Here is a 20,833-nt window from a genome sequence, read left to right as displayed (position 1 = left end):
CTATTATACGGCCATTAATTTCCGCCCAACCCGGAGGTTTTTCTTCGGCCTGTAATAAATTGTTTGCACAGGGAATTCCATACATGAAATAATTTTTGCCACGCGTCTGTAAACAATTATAATGGCGTTAAGACGGGTTAAAATGAATATAGACCGGGTTCTGGACAAAAACATGCAAGATCTCGTTAGAGGTATAAGAAACCATAAAGAAGGCGAGGTGAGCAAACGTTGAATTTATCAAATGTAGTAGCGGTTAAAATTAGGGTATATTTGAAATTTACATGCTTTCAGGTCTTTATGTGCATAAGACATAAAATATGAATGTTTTGTTGTTACCTCGACTAATATGCTATCTTTAGATACGGAATAGTCATCACTTATCTGAAAATGCACGGCTTAGCTGAATCACTGAACGTGCTGGTTAACCTGGTTATGTTATTATTACAACCGTATTGACAAGTTTGCTACTATTTGCATAGTTATTGTTTTTATGAGCACAACTGTTCTTGTATGGTAGTATAGTGTACTAACGTGTGTTCTATGAAACGATAAACACTTATAAAGAAAACGTTTCCTCTGTGTCACTGCTATTATTATTTGCAAACTAATCATACAGGATGTTATATTATTGGTACGTATTTTTATTGGCGAATCAATTATACAAAATGTCTCACTCTCCGAAGTTGCTCAACTATTTTCAGCTATTTTTATGAAATTCAATTAAACAATTGTATTACATGACACCGATCTAGAATCCTAACATCACAATTTCATGATTACTTCGAGGAGGAACTTGAGCTTTTTAACATAGTATGACTGATAAATTAAGAAAATAATAATAAAATAATACTATATACTAATATTGCTTATATAATGATACTGATACTATAATAAAAAATAATACTATCTAGTGCAACGTATAAAATACTAGTAAATATGATAAAAGGCTTGCTATAGTGGATAATCATGCAAAGTAATTTATCTCTGACTCCTTACGTTTCTTCCGAGATGTACTGACAGTTGAGCATATTTTGTCTAAGATACTAATCGGTAGTGTCTGTATCTTGTATCGTACCGCAGTGTATTACGCTAGCCAACACTGCAGCATTACGAGACCCTGTACTAACAAAGCAGTTTTATTTATTCTGACAGCAAAATTTGTGATCTTGTATATTAAACCATAACTGTCACGGACAACTTTTATCGTATTTACTAGGTAAATCAGACACGCTGATTCCAATTTTGTACTCAAAATAAAGATTAGTCCACTAACTTTCAGAGTAATGAAGGCTTTTTTACGGCGTTTTAATATCCCTTTTGAAAACAACACAATTGGCATTACAAGCTCCGCCCATAAATACGTGACGTAACCTAGCTTTTTAGGAACAGAAGTCTCTATTCTATCCATCTCTATTATTCTAAATCGGACTAAATACTCCTAATTTCCGTTCCTGAAAAAGCTAGGTTTCGTCACATATTTATGGGCGGAGCTTGTAATGCCGATTGTGTTGTTTTCGAAAGGGATATTGAAGCGCTTTAAAAAAGCCTAAATGACTGTGAATGTTAGTGGGTCAATCTTTATTGTGAGTACAAAATCGGAATTACCGTGTCTGATTTACCTAGTAGACACGAAAAAAGTTGTTCGTGGCAGTTATGGTTTAAACAGACACTGCTTCTATGTCACTCTTTGTAGGCCAAATATATTTCGGAATGTCTCGATGAAATTAAACAGGAGCTAAGATCTGGAGACCTGCAAGCTAAGTCGAATGCTGTAGCAAAACTCTTATATGTGAGTATAAAAACTTTTTGTCAGTCTGTTTGTATTGTATATAACACTACATAAAGCTAATATTGTGAGCTTTGGTGAGTGGAAGCTTTGGTGAGTGATACTTTCAATTGTAATTGACTCGGCTGGCAAGTTCATTTCGTTCACATTGAAGAGATGCTACAATGGCAAACCTACATATATTGCAAAACTCATAATGTGGTAGACAATTTTATTTTAGTCACCAATAATTTTTGCACAAATTATTACATGTGAGTAGGCTTGCATTTGAGCAGTCTTGCATTGTGTAGTTATGTGTCATCAGTCTGCTCAGCTAATTTAAAGAGCTGAATACTTGTTTCAACAAATCGTTATAGCATCTGTTTTTCATCCAACGATTTTATACAACTTATATTTTATAAGTTATATTAGTTTATATATATTTTATATAAATACAGTCAAACTTGGATAACTCGCCCTCGGATAGCTCGAACACATGGTTGACTCGAACGGATTTGTTTGGTCCGTTCCCACGCAATGATAAATTGCTTTGGATAACTCGACCTCAAACTTGGTTAACTCGAACAGTTTTTTGCCCAACGGCTACTGCGACTTTTGTTATCGCTTTAGAATATCACTTTATTCCAAGCCATAGAGATAAACCTCAACTTTTAGTAGTTCTTAGATGTCGTTATTACCATCATCGGCAAAATATTTTCGTAACGATTTTTCTAATGGTTTGCAAAAAATCAAATTTTACCAAACATCCGCTTAGCGATGGTCTTCCGAAAGCAAGGAAAAGTAAGCTAACCTCCGAATAAACTTAAAGAAAAATCAGCAAACTTGATCTTGGTTAAAACACTCAAAAGAAATAGATGTTTTTCATCTGAGCATTTTAACAGCAATCAAGTTTTGCCAATTTAAATCTGACAACGTCCTGGCAATCACATCACCTAAAACAACAAACCAATCTCAAGTGATGAAAAGTCTCTATACTTTCGGATGAAATTTTTTAAAACTTTACAGTAGAAGCCTGTTAATCTGCAACAAGCCATCTATGCATTTGATTTATATATAGTTTGTATATGTACATTTATCTACTAATAAATACATGGACTTGTGACAGTGCTCTGATAACTTGAACGCTCCCGTGAAGTTAGAATTATCCGAGTTTGCCTGTATTTTTATATTTAAGATTGCTTGATATTCATCACGAAAACACACCTTACTATCTTATTACATTGTTATTACACCTAAATTTTTAATAATGCGTTTGTAAAAAAATTATGCCTACTATGTGTCGCTGTTTATCAATACGAGCAGTATTATATTTCTATTGCAAACACTTGAAAATCATCAAAGTTTAATATTAGATAATTTTTATTTTATTTAACTCGCTTAAATATCACAAAGACAGCACATGCGAAATCTCTCCTTTTTGTTGCTCTAAAAATTTAAAGCAGCCAAAGTTTTTAATTTGTCTCTCTCTATATGTGCGTGTGCGTATATAATATGTGGAGAGAAACAAATCTGAGATTGGTTTTGATGGATGAAATATAAAATTCTTATGTCACACCTTCTCTACTGCTTATCATCACGTTTGTTTTACTATCGTGGGTGGTAACGGTTTGCTCAAGTTTTTGTATGTCACAAATAAAACCTAAACAGAGAAGGTAATTACTTTTACCAAAATTAGAACACTTCATATGCACTTCACATGTCAATGTTTTAAACAGTAAAATAACGCTAACAATTCTATTGGCATCTGATTGGAGTGCTTGAGGCTGATTTACACTGAAAACTGTACAGATTGCTTTGTCATCCGTGTCATTAGGAGGCTATGCTTCCAGAAGTACAGGCTATGCGTCCAGAAGTGCATACGGTAGCATTGTGAAATTTTGTCACCACTGTTTAATCTTAGCACTAATCTAAGCTCTGCCTATACGTAGATTGCCCCGATGGCTCATTTTTGCAATCAATCATTTTTTTGCTCGCAACCAGATCTAATATCTGCATTACATACATCACTCATTTGAGACTCCGAACTTATTGCATTACAAAGATGACAGTTGCGAGACAGACAGCTGCATGAACAATATTATTCATTATACCCAAACACGAGATTTAAATAAACTACTGCTGTCAATATATATTTGTTATCCTTTCATTATGGCTAGTGCCCTATGTATGAACTGTTTTTATAATCATGTTATTTTTATTAGACTGAAACATTGAAAATTTATACTTTCTAAAATAGTTGTAGCTGTTTATAGATTTATTTTCCAAGGTTTGGCGTGTTTAAAATTACTTTGAAAATGTCTCACTTTGCACATAAAGATGCCGCTGTCAATGTACGCCTTGGTCTAGTTACTGTCTGTTGATGTTACATAGCGCATAATAGTGTTTGTCTATTGTTTGATGTCCTATGGTTGTATGTTGTTGGTTTTTGCAGCTACAAATGATTGGATATGAGATTAGCTGGGCTGCATTCAATGTCATAGAGGTGATGAGCTCTACCAAGTTCACTCACAAGGTACTGGTTTCTTTGTTTTTATTTCTACATCTCACATTCTGTTAGGGGTGAACTAAAGTGCAACTATGTCTGATGGAATTTACGTCTGTGTGTTTCAATAGTTGGAGAGACCCTGATGCACTCTATTGCCAAGCCTGGTCAGGATTTGTAGGTCTTCTAACATGATATATTCGTCTACATCTAACAATATTCAAACTTTAGGTTGCTGTAGATATGCTATCTTACGTGTGTACATAATGCTTGTCACTATTTGTAGAGGCTCGGTTATCTGACAGCATCACAGAGTTTCCATGTCGATACAGATGTGCTCATGCTCGCTACCAACATGATAAGGAAGGTCAGAAGGGCTCTAATCATACGATTTCACTTGCTCTGATAACTGCATGATGCTGGGCTATATTAGTCCTTTTGCTGCGTCATTTATCACATGCTTATACTCCTATCAGCATTAGTTAACGTTAGGATTACATAAATATCACTTGAAAGTTTGTATAAGTATATTATAAGCTCGCTACAAACCTGTAGTAGGTGTTCAGAAATATCTCAAGAATCCATTTGTGTTCAGTTTTAACTGGACTCGTTCTTGGAAAGTTAAACAACCTTTTCTCATAAATTCATTACCAAGTGCAGACGCCAATAGCTTTATTGTGCTTTCATTCGTTGTGTAACGTTGTCTGAACCTTATTCAATAGGTATTATTTGTTGTTCCTCTATTTAAAATAAAATATTCAGACAAATAATCATCTCACCAATTTTTGAAAAAAAACTTAGAAACATGCTTCCTTTGTCGGTTGTTAAGTTTTGGTTGTAATTATTTTCATAAATGTAAGAGACAGTTCAAATATTATATCTTTGGATAGAGTGAGCACCGGTGAACCTTATCAAATGCATATTCTCACTTTATTTCCACTTTTATTGCTGTTATGAAAGATTAACAGCTATTGAAGGCCTTTTAAATTTTGTTAAATTTCCCTTAACTTTGCTTATAATGCCTGCAAAATTTATACAATTGTGTTTAAACTGTTTCTAAGGTATTTATAATGGCTATTAACTCATTCAACACAAGGAAGTAAAAAAAAACACTAAATTTTTGGCTATATTGAAATAAAATTTTATACTTACTGTTATAAATTACAAATAAAATTATACGTATATTATTTGCTACGCTACCACATTAATTTAAACTGAGTTGTTAAAAATTGTTAAAAATGATTTGTTTAACAAAATAATGGTTCATGGAGCTGTTAATGTCATAACTACTCGTAAAAGTCTTGACCTTGGAGGCTGGCGACATAGGGCTAATAATAGTAACAAAAATACATCCTTCTTTTTACCTTTATTTTCGTGAATAACTTTGCGTCAGGCATAATTTTGTGACTTTAGCAAGTTGCCTGCTAAGGCTGTTAAGTTTAGTACAGTTGGTTGTAATCTGGTAGTTGACATTTCTGAATAGATAGGTATGATGGTATACGGCTACGATATGGCTACGATGGTAGATATTCAGTATCTAGGGTTGAAAAGGAGTTCGCTGTATTGCAGGACCTTTGCAGTGCACAGATGTATGACGCCGGGGTGGCGCTGTCCGGCTTATCCTGCTTTATCAGTCCTGACCTCGCACAAGATCTAGCCAATGATATCATGTCTCTGGTTAGTATTTGTTACTGGTCATCAAGTTTCCATAAAGTTGGCAGGACTTTTTTCATTTCTTTTGACATTGCAGCGCTAAAACTGCTATTACAGTAATCCTTCAATTTTTGATATGAGTAAAAATTGCGGATTACTGTAAGTAGTAATCCGCACTTATGGGATTGCTGGGCAATGGGCACTGGCATCCCCCAGTGAAATGAGTGAAATCTATGAAAATAAACTAATTTTAAAGTATAAGTGCGAGCCAAATGTTAACACAAGAACACTTAAACTGCTTTCTAAACATGTTGTATATAGTTCCTATATAATAAGTAAATTGAAGTTCCTATGTAATAAGTAAATTGAAGTTCCTATATAATAAGTAAGTAAATTGAAGTTATCTTGGTTGACTTTCAATTTATATTTCAACTTCAGTACCAGCATTTTAAGCCGTAGAGAATGCGTAGTACGGCCGTAGTTCGAACTTCATCTGGTCTGAATATTTGTAATTGTGATTAATTGGGTTCGTTGAGAGAAAAAAGTCTTGTGTTTATAAATGTATTTTATGCATGTATATTTATGTATTTTAATGTTTTTAATTAATTTTTTTTTATTTTAAATTTGATTAACCAACATTTTTTAGCTGCGAAACTGAAACCTTGAAAGGTGAGTCGCTAAGTCTCTTGGAATTACGGTACTACCCTTTAAACAGTTTCTTCATTATCTTTAACTTTACAGATGATGTCAACAAGACCTTACATGAGGAAAAAGGCCATACTCTTAATGTATAAAGTATATCTTAACTACCCGGATGCTTTGCGACCCTCATTTCCAAGGCTAAAAGAAAAGCTGGAAGACCCTGACCCTGGTAGGTTTATGTAAGCTGTCTCTCTTGTACGCCATTGTAGTGCTCTCCATCTCACAATACAGCCAACCATTGCATTCAATTTTTTCCAACCTATAAATTAAGCAAATAGATTTGCTTGTGTACAAATTAGTTTTTGATAATACAGTCGTACCTCTACATATGAGTGCCCCAACATAGGAGAAACTCGAGATACAATCTGATACGATACTTTCCAGCAAAGTTTCTTCCTTGAGATATGAGTAATTTTTGAGATTCGAGCATACGAGCCAATTTTAGATGGCCACTGCACTATTATGGCCAAGTATGTGAGAGGCCGCTTTTGAGAACAGCATCGCTCGGTCTTTCTCCTCGAATCAGTTTGAAAACGATTTTAAAAGGGTGGCTAAAAGTTGCCATGAATGCGAGGCAAAAAGTGCAAAACCAGAAACGGATACTTAAAAATATGACATTAAAAGGAAATTAAGTTTAGTAAAAGAATACAAATTTGCTTCAAGTGTGTGTTTAGTAAGCTAAATTTATTGAATTTTAATTCAAAGTTTCTATTACGTAGGGTCACAAAAGTTTAGTATAATGAAAGCGTTACGCTCAAGTCTCTCTCAGACAGCCGTTATTCATGTCTGTCTCGAAGGTAACAACTCCATACAGTAGTGTACACAGTAATGTTAAATTTTGTTGCAGATTATAAAAACTAAATAGGTATTGTAGGTACTAAATTATAACAACTAAAACACGTTTTTCTACCATAATATCCTGGTTAGGCATTGTTTTTATACTATGGTAACGGATTAATTTGTACTTAATGATTTTATATAGGAAATAGTGCCTTGAGATGCGAGTAAATTGACTTACCAGTCTCCGAACCCATTAAGCTCATGTGTCGAGGTATGACTGTACAGTGTCAGAAATTTGACAAAATATATCAGTTTTGTAGATCAGTACATATAGACACAGTTTTTTGAGGAGACAAGTTGGCGAGGCCTTTGTAGTAAACTAAAGCAATGTTTTCCTCAGAAGTGAAGCAAAGAATATGGAAAACTCATCAGTAAACATCTTAAGATCACATTTTAAACTCGAGCCATGCAGTAGTAAACACGAGGAAGAATGTGAAAGTTATGCCAAGTATAAAGACCTGTGAATGTGGAGGGTCGGTCGAGATAAATTAAGATGAAACATAAAAAATATGAATTTTATTTCATATACATTATAGCAAGTAGATAAATTAAAGATTGTTGGATTGACTTTCAGTTTATACTTTAAACTTCAGTCTCAAGCATTTAAGACAGAAAATGGGGTTTACGCACTAGTATGGATTTTTATCTCGTCTAAATATTCGTGTTTGTGATTAACTGGGTTGTTATGGGATGGAAGTCAAATGTTCGTAATTATCAGAGAGGGGTAACTCCCGGTTGTCACAAGGTATAATTCATTATCAGCTTCAAAATGCTCTAAAATGCTGTTCAGATTGCTCTTACAGTCGAGTGTGATACCGGGTGGTCTATACCTAGGGAGCTACGAGCCACAGTTTGATACATGATTGTATATACTGATTGATTCATAGATGGTGAAGCCAAGTGTTATATATTTGCATGTTTGTACCCAGGTGTGCAGTGCGCTGCAGTGAATGTAATCTGTGAACTCGCCCGCAAGAACCCAAAAAACTATTTGTCACTTGCTCCTACTTTCTTCAAGCTGATGACTAACTCAAGCAACAACTGGATGCTCATTAAGATTATCAAACTGGTAAGTTGACGGCTGGTTATTTCCCCTCCCACTCGATGATTACTCAAAGAGCACTTCAACAGCACTTTGTTGAGATAAAAAAAACTCCTGTACGGTCTGTACAACTGCTAGTACATTTTAGTTTAATAGAAACCTGTAAAACCTATAACAATTGAGAATTTTTCACTGATCAAATAATAAATTTGTGTACACGATTTTTACTGTCAATGTGTTTCTAGATGTCTCATTGTTTACTTTGCAATCTGATTTTTTTACAATTTCAGTTATTCGTGCCGACGCTATACGTAATCCGGCGTCTCTATAAATCAACATAAGCTCCTAAGCTGCAATCCAGCATCATTGTTACCGTTATCTATAAGTAGAAAATCTTTATAATCTCTTGCATGCTTCTACAAACAATTAGTTGTCTCCTGAGATGTTTCTCATGTCTTCACAGTCTGTTGTGTCTCTTGAGATGGATTTTAATCTTTAGGAATGGTCTTGTGTCTTCACAAGTTGTTCTTCATGTCCTGATTACTTTGTTATAGTTTGGGGCACTGACACCCTTGGAACCCAGGCTTGGCAAGAAGCTGATAGAACCCCTCACTAACCTTATCCACAGCACGTCAGCCATGTCTCTCTTATATGAATGTATTAACACAGTTATTGCTGGTAAGAGCAGCGCCTAATCTTTTCCAACCACTAGAGCACCCAGTGAATCTGTCACTGTTGGCTGTCTTATAGTCATTAGGTTGTACTGCATGTTATTCATCACATTGCGTGTAGTACTTTCAGTCCATTTGCCTCTATTGTCAGTCTTAAGGTGTAAACACACTAGGCGATTTTATCGCGAGCGTCATGAGGAGGGCGGGGATATCGCAGGCGTGTGCATAAACACACTTGAGCGATTCACTAGCAAGCGATATAATTGGCACGCCCACAAATTGCCAATAAAATTTCGTATCGTAAGTATTCGTAGTTTCTTCGGAGTTGTTAATAAATCTAGGTTAGTCAATATGGCGCCGTTTAGGCGACAAAGTAAACAACTTACGCATTTGTTATTAAACCTATCTCACTTTCACGGATTGTACACTGCCTACACTACAAGAAGGCATAAAAAAACGATTATTGTATTTTTAATTGTAATATTTTTTACTATTTTTATACATATTTTATTTTGTAGTGGTTTTTTAAAATATTTACCGTTCTCAAGATGGTCAACCTGCGTAACGATGGACTCCAAATGTTGATTTTCAACTCGGATTTTTGTAATTTTTTTGTTATGGTGTACAAGACTGGGAGTGCTATTATTAAATTTATGAACAATCCAGTGTTTGTTCTGAAGATGTTTTAATTGTAACAAAATAGCAAATTGTCGCTGCTGTACGTTGGTGAACAGCGATAAGAAATAATTACCCGCTATAAAAATTGCATTCTGGTAAAAGCCAACCAATCGAAATGCATCTCGCTAGCAATAAAGTTGTGTAGAGAAAGTCTAACGTTATCGCTCTGCATGAGCACGCTGAGTGAATTCTAGCGCAGATTAGCGCCACGCAGCGCAATATCGCTCTAAATATCGCCTAGTGTGTTTATACCTTTACATGTAATTGTATGAACTCTGTACATAATAAGATGGAGTGTGCTTGGCTCTGATATGTAGTTACTCAGACTATCAATTGCCCTACTTACCACTTGCATTGCATCTCATTGTAACATTACCTTTTGTAGTCCTAGTCTCGATATCAACAGATCTTCCCAACCATTCCACATCGGTACAACTTTGTGTGCAGAAGCTCAGGGTGCTGATAGAAGACTCTGACCAGAACTGTGAGTCTCTGTGCTGGCCTGTGTCCTTGTTTCATGCATCCCAAGTTCCTTGCCTGTCAAGTTTTTCACAGTTACTTTCTCTTCGTACAAATTTGGCTACTGTCGGTGTGAGGCATACCTGTTTCTAAGTGCTGGAATGTTCGGTCACAAACTACATGTTACTAACTACTTCCAACCGTTTTCCATTTTATTTATTTTTAATAAAAAGTTGAGTTTTGGCTGAGGTACAGTCTCTGCAGATTGGTTGCCATATGTTAGTGTTATTTTCTCTTCTAGTTCTAGCAGTAGTTTGAAGTTGCTCTCACTTTTTACAGTGAAATATCTCGGTCTACTAGCATTCAGTAAGATACTTAAGACCCACCCGAAGAGTGTGCAAGCGCACAAGGATCTCGTGCTACAGTGTTTGGATGATAGAGACGAGAGCATAAGAATGAGAGCCTTAGATCTACTTTACGGCATGGTGGGTGCCTTCACTCTTGCTAGTTACTAGTCTAACATGATATTTGCATGTTTGATTTGATTATAGGCATGACAACTGTTACTGATCGGTGTATAACACATAATAATGATTTTATTACCTTCAGCTTGATTCCAACAACTTCTTGACCTTGCTAAACCATGCTGACCGAAACCTTCGGAGAGATAGTTCAGCTCTTCCAAGCATTTCCGCTAATCTCTGAACTATATTTGTCTCTCTATGCGCAGGTGTCAAAAAAGAATCTAATGGAGATTGTACGCAAGCTGATGGTACACATGGACAAGGCTGAGGGTACAGCCTATCGTGATGAGCTCATGTGTAAAGTGATTGAAATCTGCACCCAGAATAACTATCAGGTAGGCTTAATCTTTGGCTTATTGCAATACAATATTTGCCTTATGTTGATGAGCAGCTCCTTGCAACTTCTAATAAGCCAATAATAACTGTCAAGCTCCGCTATAAATTATACTTTTTTCGTTACAACATACAGCAGGGAAAGAGAGAGAGGGGTGTAAGTTGTTCGCTCGTGCTACTATTGACTAAAATTGAAAGCTGATTTTAACTAATAAAAGAGTGTATTTTAATATAATTTGCTGATTCTAAATGGTTAGATTGAACTATTGATAATTACTTTAATTGTAGTTTTGGGAAAAGTTGTTGTATGTAAGCGAAGATGATGGGTAATCCTCGCACAGCTATCCATTCACTTGCGAGGCAAAGTCTGTTTGGAAAGTTTTATAGAAATATCACCTACATTTATAATATAAAATATAAATATATTTATATTTTATATTATAAATGTAAAATATAATCTATATTTTATACCTTCATAAACATCATACTGTGCTTGCAAGCTGAAACATTTTAGCAGCAATAGTTTTACAATATATGCTAACACACTTTATTCACTGTTATTACTTTGTTATATCATTGTTATTATATTTATTATATCATTGTTATTATATTTATTATATCATTGTTATATTTATTATATCATTATTATTATATTTATTATACCATTGCTGTCGCATTACAGTGAAAATTTATGTGACTCTGCTATTTTAAGATTATGCAAAACATGTCAGGTCATTTGTTGGAGAATCTAGGACATAAGAAAGAAATAACTCTATTTAATGGTAAAATATCATGTTTCTCTACCTGGCTGGTCTTCCTGATATCATGCTTAATTTATTTCCTCATTAACCCTTTGACTGGGTATAAGCCCCCCCAAAAACAACCGAGACTCGTGTAATTTATTTTCGAAAATTCAAAAAAATCGATATTTTATGAACATGCATAGCTCAAATCTTAAATTTAGTTCAATGAACAAAATTTTTTGTACATATACATTCATTCAAATATCTACTACTCAAAAAAAATTACAACCATGTGCAATTGTCCCTGTATGAAATGCTTGGAAGCATCTTTTTCGGTAGAGTCAAACGCTATAACGTAGCCGTGCGAGCCACCATAACGATCGTTTTCTCTGAATATTCCAAGTATATTAAAAGTCCAAAAAAGTTTACATCACTTCTATCATTTGAATTAATTTTATTCTGATCAGACAAAAAATCACTAACGATCGCAGGATAAAATAATCTTTTATTTTACCGTTTTGAAAGTCGAGCCGATGTTGACTGGTTTTTCCAACTTTTAATTTTTCCAAGGAATCGCGATTTGTTTAGCTTTTAGCACAAAGCAACGCCTCTCAGATAATCGTTTCATATTGTAAATCATCGACTGATATCTTGTTGATAATATTTAAAACTTACTAGTGTTCATATCCTTTGTTTAACGCTACTAGACGACAGCTTTATAAACGTCTACCGAAATAGACATAAATGTCGTTTCCCCACGCAACCGGTAAACGACATTCTGGTCGTTTCCCCTGTCAAAGGGTTAAAGAAAGTAAAACTGTATACGGGCATGATCTTGTATTGCTGCAGTGTAGGAGCTCAAGGCTGTTATAATTGCCTTCACCTATTCGCGTTTTCGGGCTGATGCAGTGAACCTGTCTTCTAGCACACATTTTATTAACATGACAACAAAGATTTCATTGTGTTGTAGCATGTAGTCAACTTTGAGTGGTACCTCAGTGTCTTGGTCGAGCTCACAAAAATGAAGAGTACACAACACGGCAAGCTTCTCTCCAACCAGATGATGGATGTGGCCATTCGAGTCGAGGCTATTCGCAAGTTTGCAGTCGGTCAGATGGCCATTCTCCTAGAGAATTCTCCTGTCTTCGCCCACAACTCTCAGGGCAAGGGTATCTGCGAGATTCTTTTTGCTGCTGCTTGGCTCTGTGGAGAATATGCAAGGTAGGGCTGTCATGTAACATCTCCACTTTACGAGGGTTTCTCCTTTATTTTTATGTGTTTTGTGATATAATATATAGCTAAAAAACTTTTTAAAATTTTCTTCAACATTTTAGTTTTCTAGCATGGTGGATTTTTTATTGATTAAAGGCTAGATAAGGTATTGAAAGTTTATACGTAACAGGATGAACCTTTAAGCTTTTATGCTCTAACAACTCAGAGTAATATGAAGTAAAAGTGCTTCTTATTTTTAGAAGAGTGAGTCTATTTACAGCTCCCTTGGTCAGCACTAGGTTACCAAAGTCAGCACAACATTCTACACCACAAACTTATGCCTATGCCTTTAAATAATTTAGGCTATTAATAGTATGAAATTACATTTTCATCCGTAGTATACGTGGAAAACCTGTCTGCCCAAGTATTGCATGACCTCCCTACATTTTAGCCTATCACGTAGATTAGAAAACTGGTCTGTTGGTTTGGACACAGTGTATTTCTAGGGCAGTAAATAGGAACATTCTTCAGCAAATGTGTAGATTAATAAAATTTGAATTTTTGGATGCTTTAGGAAACAAGGATTGACTTGAGGTTATTATATATCCATATTATACCATGCTCCTCGGAAGTCCCGTTGTAAACATATTGAGTCTGATGATAATGACCTGTGGCTAATTTTACTCTCAAATTCCTAATCTAGACTTCCTAGTCTTCTATTTTCACTTCTCTCAAACTGCTTTTACATGTGTAGACCCGATGTTTGAAGTTCCTTCACCTATGAAGCGCTACACACACCCTCACCGCCTCAGATTATGTTACTTACCAACTTACTGCAATGAAAACTTTACAAAATACATATCATTTCTCCTATAAACTGTCGCTGTAAACAGCTGATCGTTACCAGTGGAAAATGACTATTTCTGTTTGTCTAACCTACATATTTGCAGTATAATTTATGCTAGAATCTGAATACTCATTCATCAAGTAGCATAAGTAGCGCTACGGCTTGATCAATGAGTAACATAACCTTTAGAAGTATTCCCTTCTTGGCTTTTATATCAAGGCGAATCAGTCCCACATTTGAGACAATTATAGTTTGTTTTCAAAACATGAACTCCTTGTTATCCGTTTGTTACGTTTCAAATCAGATGCATAACCAGTTGGATGCGTAGCACATTCATTGCGACTGAAAATCACGGCTTTCAGTTTTCTGATAGTCTGAATTAACTTAACCTATCTCTTGCTCTATTTCTCTTTTTCAACTGAGCCGATTGCCAAAAATAGCGCTTTACCATGGCAAAGACTAACTTCTGAACATTATTCTCTCTACAAAATTACTAATTATTAATCCCTTCAGCGCTCTTTTTACTGACCAGAGTTTATCACATTAAAAGCAACTTGTCTGTCGGTGTCATTTACTGTTATAGATTGAGAGTTTGGCAACTGTTGAATATATCATTTTTTCCAGAGAAATAGGGTGAACTGCAGTGGTCTGTCAGTGTTTTATTGATTAATATTAAAAACTTGTTATTGTAGTCTCCTGGCCAACCCAATGAACACTCTAGAGGCTATGTTTATACCAAAAGTGACATCACTTCCTGGGCACATACAGAGTGTTTATGTGCAGAACATAATGAAACTTTACTCGGCTATCCTCGTTAAAGCAGAGGTCGAGGGAGATGATGCTAAGATAAGGGAGGTCAGCCAGGTCCTGCTCAATAAACTACCCATGTATGTGCAGAGCTCTGACCTGGAGGTACAAGAAAGGGTGAGTTGTCTTGTAAAAACTATCAACATTTAGTGTGTCAAGGTATACATCCTAGGATGTATACCTTGACACAGCTATGACATAGGCTGTATCCTTACCAGCCTTGACCTAGGATGTATTCCTTGAGACAGCTATGACGTTGGATGAATCTCTACCAGCCTTGATCAAAGGATGTATTCCTTGACACATCTATGACATAGGATACGTATATCTCTAACAGCCTTGACCTAGGATGCATTCCTTGACACAGCTATGACATAGGATATATCTCTACCAGCTTTGACCTAAGATACTCCTAGTTTAATATGCCTAGGGATACACCAACTTTCAGTTTAGTGTGTCAAGAAATACACTTTGCTTCCAGGCTATCAGTTGCCTTCTATTGAACTAGACTCCTTTATTGAAATTGTCATGTTGAGGGCTCTAAAGGCCTACATATTGTTCATACAGGCTTGCAGCGCGCTGCAACTCATGAAGTACATAATCAAGCTACTAGACAAAGGTGTGAGTGTGGGGGAGGAGGTGGCCTTTCTTTTCACCGGAGAGCTAAACCCTGTTGCTCCCAAAGCTCAGAAAAAGGTTCCCGTTCCTGAGGGGTGAGTTATCTGCAGCTCTAACATTAAACTGTTGTTCTAATGGCGCTTTCCTTCTGGTGTCCACATTGTGCGGCATCTTTGACCCGCTGTATACTATTTCAATTTTTTGCTTTTGCCAACTCTTGTATGGCGGTTTCAGGCTAGACTTAGATCAATGGATCAACAAGCCCCCTGCTAAACCTGTGGAGATGAAGAACAAGGCTAGCATATTTTCTACCAGCAAAGATCAGGGTGGTGCCAGGTGAGTCTCTCTCGTGGTTACCTTCTTACAAAATATCCCTTTTATAATTCGCAGTATAACCCTCAGATTGTTTTCATCTGCCAGTAAGTTGTCCGAGCACTCTTTTCCTGGCTGGTTGAATGTTGTAGCGGGGATTCTGAGAAGAGGCGCAAGGCTAAGGAACTCACAGAAGAGGAAATGAAGGCTCAAAGAGAGGCAAGACTTGAAGCTCAGGCTAATAATCCTCATTACCTAAAACTCCTTTCTTCTCCCAAGGTATGTGTATCATACAACTATCTCTGGCCAGCTAGCTTCTTTTGGTTCCATGCCTCATTCATTCTTTGTCGCTGCTTATGTTTGTATTTCTCTACAAGATAAAGGCTGAGGTAGCTGAAGAAGCCATCAACGTGGTCGATATTCCAGTGGAGACTCTTGATTTGAACATAGACATCGAGATATCTAAAGGAATCGATGGCCTTGCTAGAGCTGATAGGTACTATCAGGAGTCTCTTGCTGCCGAGAAGGAGAAAAAGCGACAGAAAAGGTAAACCGTGTTTGGTGATGTTTAGTCCAGCCAGTTGGCTCCTGGGCCATCAACCTCCTGGTTCACACTTGTTTAATCTCAGACTATCTTTTATGCAAGTAACCACTCACCCTCTCTCTCATTCATTTACTTTGTCTTTCTCAGCTGCTAGACACTAAACTTATGGTTGAAAAAGTCTTAGCAATGTTAGAAATGGGAGTCTGTAGATTTTTTGTACATACAACTATCCCTTTATACGAATGCAGGTATGAGTAATGCAGGCTACATACCTTTGACTTCTGTTTTGTTTCCTGGAACTTGCATAAATTATTGTCTGTACCGAATGCCCAGTATTCGATGTAGCTAAATCTGCTTTCCACTACAACATTCAGGAATCTGCTTGAGAGACTATATTCAAAAAAGTTTATTTTACCGGGTTAGTGTTTAGCAAATTCATATACGCTGTTCTAAGATAATTCAAAAGATTGTTGGAGAAGATTACTAGGAGTAGGCAGCAGATGATTTCTATGCATATTTGCAGCAACTATTGTAAATTGGTAAATTGTAATCTCAGTCGTACGACATCTATAAAACATCCTGTTTATCATTGAACATATAAATACATAGTTGGAAACTTCAATGTGATGTAGCTGAGATTAGATTCATTTAAATAAACTCCTATCTCTTTCTTTCTACAGTCTCTTGTACGTATGTATATAGGTAGGTAAATAGGTATTCATGACTGGTCTCTAGTTATCCAGAGAGCACAAATGGTTAAGTGAGAACGCTGCGCTACGATATTATTCTGAAGTAATCATTGAACTTCGTTACGGTTAATTAGCGAGTGTGTATATTTATAGATGGTGTGACGTAATGTCCCAAAAGCTCACTTAAAAATATTATTCATAGCAATAGCTCTTTACAGTCGCAATTAATTTACAAAGGAAATTCAAAAGCCGACAGCCATGTCTAATCTTTCATAACTTGAGAAATAATTGGTATTTCTTTAAACTGAAAATTGCATCTTATTCAGCAAAAATCTCCTTTTTGATGATATGTAAAATAACTAGCTTTACTAAATTCTTCTATTCCATAATAATGGGAAAAATGGTTTGGAAAAATAATTTCTAAATTGCCCCTAAAATGCAGGAAATTATTGGCTGTAGGACCAAAAAGAATAGTTGTTTTGTGACCTCTCATGTTAGCTACATACATCAAAGTGAGCATTGAAACCTCGTCATCAAAGTAGCTTTATTATTTTGCACTACAGAGGACATGTTTCCATCAAGCACTACAAGGAGTTATGAATAGTAGTTTAGAAGTTGTGTGATCAATGCTCTTTTGTATTCTTTGAAGCTTAGAGAGGGAGGTTCTTTGTAAGTTTGTACAATATAGAAATATTGACCTGGGCTATTTCTAAACTATTTAATAAAATTAGTTTCAGACCTAATACTTACTGAAAAACTTCGGAACCAAAAGCATCTGTAAAAAGTGATAGTTGAGAAATGGTAACTTACCAATCAGATCAGTTGATTAAAAATTTTGCCAAAACGCTTTTGATTGGTTGCAGCGAAATCAGAAACTCCTGGAGATTTTACATAGCAAAATTCAAGTCGATTGTGTTAATCGTTTCCTAGCTATTAGAAAAATTAAACCAGATACTTGGCTCTGGCAATTTTGCCTTCATCTTTGATTGCCGATTTTGGAAAAATAATGAAACCACTTAATTTGCCGATAAAAGACATCAAATGGGTTGTATCTTGTAGAAAATTTTGTAGAGAACACAGCTAAAATAATCATTTAGCTACTGTTAGTGGTTGCCATGCAACAAGAAAATGAACTGCTCAATGTCAGAAAGCCGTATGATGCGGCTTGCCGATTTTAAAGAGTTAATGCTTCTTGATAATGATGCTTGCAGAAAGAAAGGCAAAAAAGGCAAAAGGAGAAAAGGGGCTGACGACTCTGATGAAGATTCTAAACCTGCTCAACAAGTCAAAAGTGTTTTTGAGATGCCAGAGGTACTGTATGATTAATCAAGATTGCTACGCATCGAATGACTGTTGACACCTGTCTGTTCTTATCATTATTGCTAATTCATCATTCCACCTGCCTTTTTACCAGATGCGTGGAACTCTTGTTGCTGAACTAAGAACTCGCAATAGAGTTGAACCTTTACTTAAGATTCTTTCAATGTACAAATTTCCCAACAAACTATGTAAAACTTACACTAATATTTGGCTTTACATCTGAAAGAAAGACACAAAGTTTCAGGAAGCATAACAGTTTTGTAAGTGAAAGTGAAGAGGCTCGTAAAAATTAAAAACATTATAAAATCATAGAAATAGTTCAATATCTAGGAGCTAAGTTAGTTTAGAATTGACTTGATATGTTAAAGTGCTTTGTGCTACTTGTCTCTATCCGTTGCCTCTACCTACACATTGCTGAGCCTACCTTTTCATTCATATGCCTCAGAGCTATGAAAATGAATTAAAACTTTTTTCAACTTATCATTACTTCTAGCTTTATTATTTGTAAGTTATTTTTTCACATTTACTATGTTACACAGTTTTATATAATATATTTTAATGCTTTGTGTAATTACATGCAGTATATATTTAGGAGTTATTCTCAGCTTTTAAACTAGTACATATTGAACAATTTGCAGTGTATTCTTGTAACAATAATTCCTCCAACGTGTAATGATTCTTACATCTAATGCAAATCTCTGATGAAATTTACTTTACATGTATGTAGGCTTGATTGTATCAGATTGAATGTTTCCTTAGCAACAGTATTGTTGTAGGGTGCTACGGCTGGTGATAGTGACAATGATGACGAGGGCAAAGATGATGTTATAAAAAGGCTAGACATCAACCTTGATGAGTGAGTTCATCTTTTTATTAAAATTCCACTCACCTAGTTTTGATGAATGACAGGCAACCAACTCTCTTGGCTGGAAATTATTGCCAATTCCTCACCAATATTCAGTTCTGCACTATATATATACATATATACTGAGTCATATATATGTATATATAAATAAATGACTCAGTATTTTTATCATAGCTTTTTTAAAAGCTTTTTATTAATATGCTCTTATTTCTCTCCCTTCATCTTCGCTGAAACTATCAATATATTGCAACTCAAATAGGAAAGCCTAATTCACAAAGCTTTTTCTCCAACTCTGGTATTGGAATTGTCTCACCTTGAATACCTGAACACGTCGGGAAAACATTGTATTTTTTATGTGTCAGAGACGGAAGTTTATATTTTGTAACTTAAATAATTAACTGTCTATCTACCTGCCAGCTATGTCTTCCTGCTAGCTGTGGGCCTACCTGCTAGCTGTGTGTCTACCCGCTAGTTGTCTGTCTACCTGCTAGCTGTGTGCCTACCTGCTAGTTGTCTGTCTACTTGCTAGCTGTGTGTTCACCAGCTTGTTGTGTGTTTATCTTTTAGTTGTGTATCAATAATCTATCATTATTATTTGTAGCTTTGGTAGATTTGGTTGTTCATATAAAGTCAATGACATCTGCATATTTGTTAACCACCATGGCTATCTAAGGTAGAGCGTCAAGTAGTATAGAATTTAAATTGCAGGCCTCTGAGAGATGATGAGAAACTACCAGTGCGGCAGCATAGAGTTGATGGCGCTCATGCTCTGCCAGAACCTGTAGACGGAACATCTAAAGCTGCGGATCAACACGAGAAAAAAAAGAAAAAGAAGAAAGACAAGGAAGGAGCTGGTAGCAAAAAGGTGTGAAATAAATTGACTAACTGTATTGTGCTATCAGCTAGGATCGTATGGTTTCTACATCGGCTATTCTAATCACTCCTGACTATTACAGCCACTCAGGGTTACACTTGTTACCCATGACTTTGACTTGTCGTGAATCGTGTGTTGCTGATCTACCCAGATTGACGATGACATATTCGTAATCTGAGTAGGTTTGTGCAGTGCCCCGTGTCTGTCACGCCTTACATAATTGGTTGCAGTCGAGCAAGAAAAGTAAGAAGAAAAGTTTATCAGATGAACTGGCCGAAGCTGGTATCATTGACACACCAGCAAAGAGTGCGGTTGATCTTCTCTCACCACCCGCTGTCAGTGTGTCCGCTCCTCTCACTAACGGAGTAGAGGTACCTGTTATACCATGTCATTGTGCTGCTTAGCATCGGCCTGTTTTAATTAGTGTGAATTGACTTTGGTTCAATAGGAGTGTGACAGAGGCCAAGAACACAGTTATGGATAGGAAAGTCTGTTTTACTTTGGTGTACTGTACTCATGGAAAACATTTTCAACAACTTGGCAATATGTGCTCTATTCTGGTTGCACCATGTTTTGGTATCTAATGTTCTCATACTGTTAAAATGATGCTTTGATTTGTACATGTGTTTTAGAATAGACTTCTAACATGTATATAAACATTTATCACTGATTATTTTGAATTTCAATGGGCTATAATTAAAATCAAACGCAGGAAAGTAATGGGATTTTTTTTTGCATGCTTGTGCTGGCACGGGATGATTGCAAAATGAGCCCTTGGGTTGTGTCCACCATGTGATTTCAATGACTGGTGATTCCAAAGAATGGTAATAGA

General features: G+C 36.0%; 1 protein-coding gene across 1 annotated transcript in view; it reads left to right on the top strand.

The window, feature by feature from the left end:
• Positions 1–27: 27 nt before the first annotated feature.
• Positions 28–20,833, top strand: part of LOC137395113 (AP-3 complex subunit delta-1-like) — a 28,535-nt gene continuing 7,729 nt past the window's right edge. Inside the window, exons 1-21 of the mRNA XM_068081912.1 lie at positions 28–217; positions 1,694–1,789; positions 4,218–4,298; positions 4,555–4,635; positions 5,838–5,945; positions 6,663–6,792; positions 8,393–8,532; positions 9,060–9,183; positions 10,240–10,338; positions 10,653–10,798; positions 11,044–11,172; positions 12,884–13,134; positions 14,665–14,896; positions 15,347–15,492; positions 15,632–15,733; positions 15,862–15,988; positions 16,087–16,256; positions 18,154–18,253; positions 19,039–19,118; positions 19,836–19,992; positions 20,232–20,372. Coding sequence (XP_067938013.1) covers positions 122–217; positions 1,694–1,789; positions 4,218–4,298; positions 4,555–4,635; positions 5,838–5,945; positions 6,663–6,792; positions 8,393–8,532; positions 9,060–9,183; positions 10,240–10,338; positions 10,653–10,798; positions 11,044–11,172; positions 12,884–13,134; positions 14,665–14,896; positions 15,347–15,492; positions 15,632–15,733; positions 15,862–15,988; positions 16,087–16,256; positions 18,154–18,253; positions 19,039–19,118; positions 19,836–19,992; positions 20,232–20,372 — 2,736 coding nt within the window. The 5' untranslated portion in view covers positions 28–121. The remainder of the gene's footprint in view (positions 218–1,693; positions 1,790–4,217; positions 4,299–4,554; positions 4,636–5,837; positions 5,946–6,662; positions 6,793–8,392; positions 8,533–9,059; positions 9,184–10,239; positions 10,339–10,652; positions 10,799–11,043; positions 11,173–12,883; positions 13,135–14,664; positions 14,897–15,346; positions 15,493–15,631; positions 15,734–15,861; positions 15,989–16,086; positions 16,257–18,153; positions 18,254–19,038; positions 19,119–19,835; positions 19,993–20,231; positions 20,373–20,833) is intronic.

Source organism: Watersipora subatra, chromosome 4 (genome assembly GCF_963576615.1).
Source record: "Watersipora subatra chromosome 4, tzWatSuba1.1, whole genome shotgun sequence".
NCBI lineage: Eukaryota > Metazoa > Bryozoa > Gymnolaemata > Cheilostomatida > Watersiporidae > Watersipora > Watersipora subatra.
Note: the sequence above shows the minus strand (reverse complement) of the source record. Positions and strands in the feature narration are given on the sequence as shown.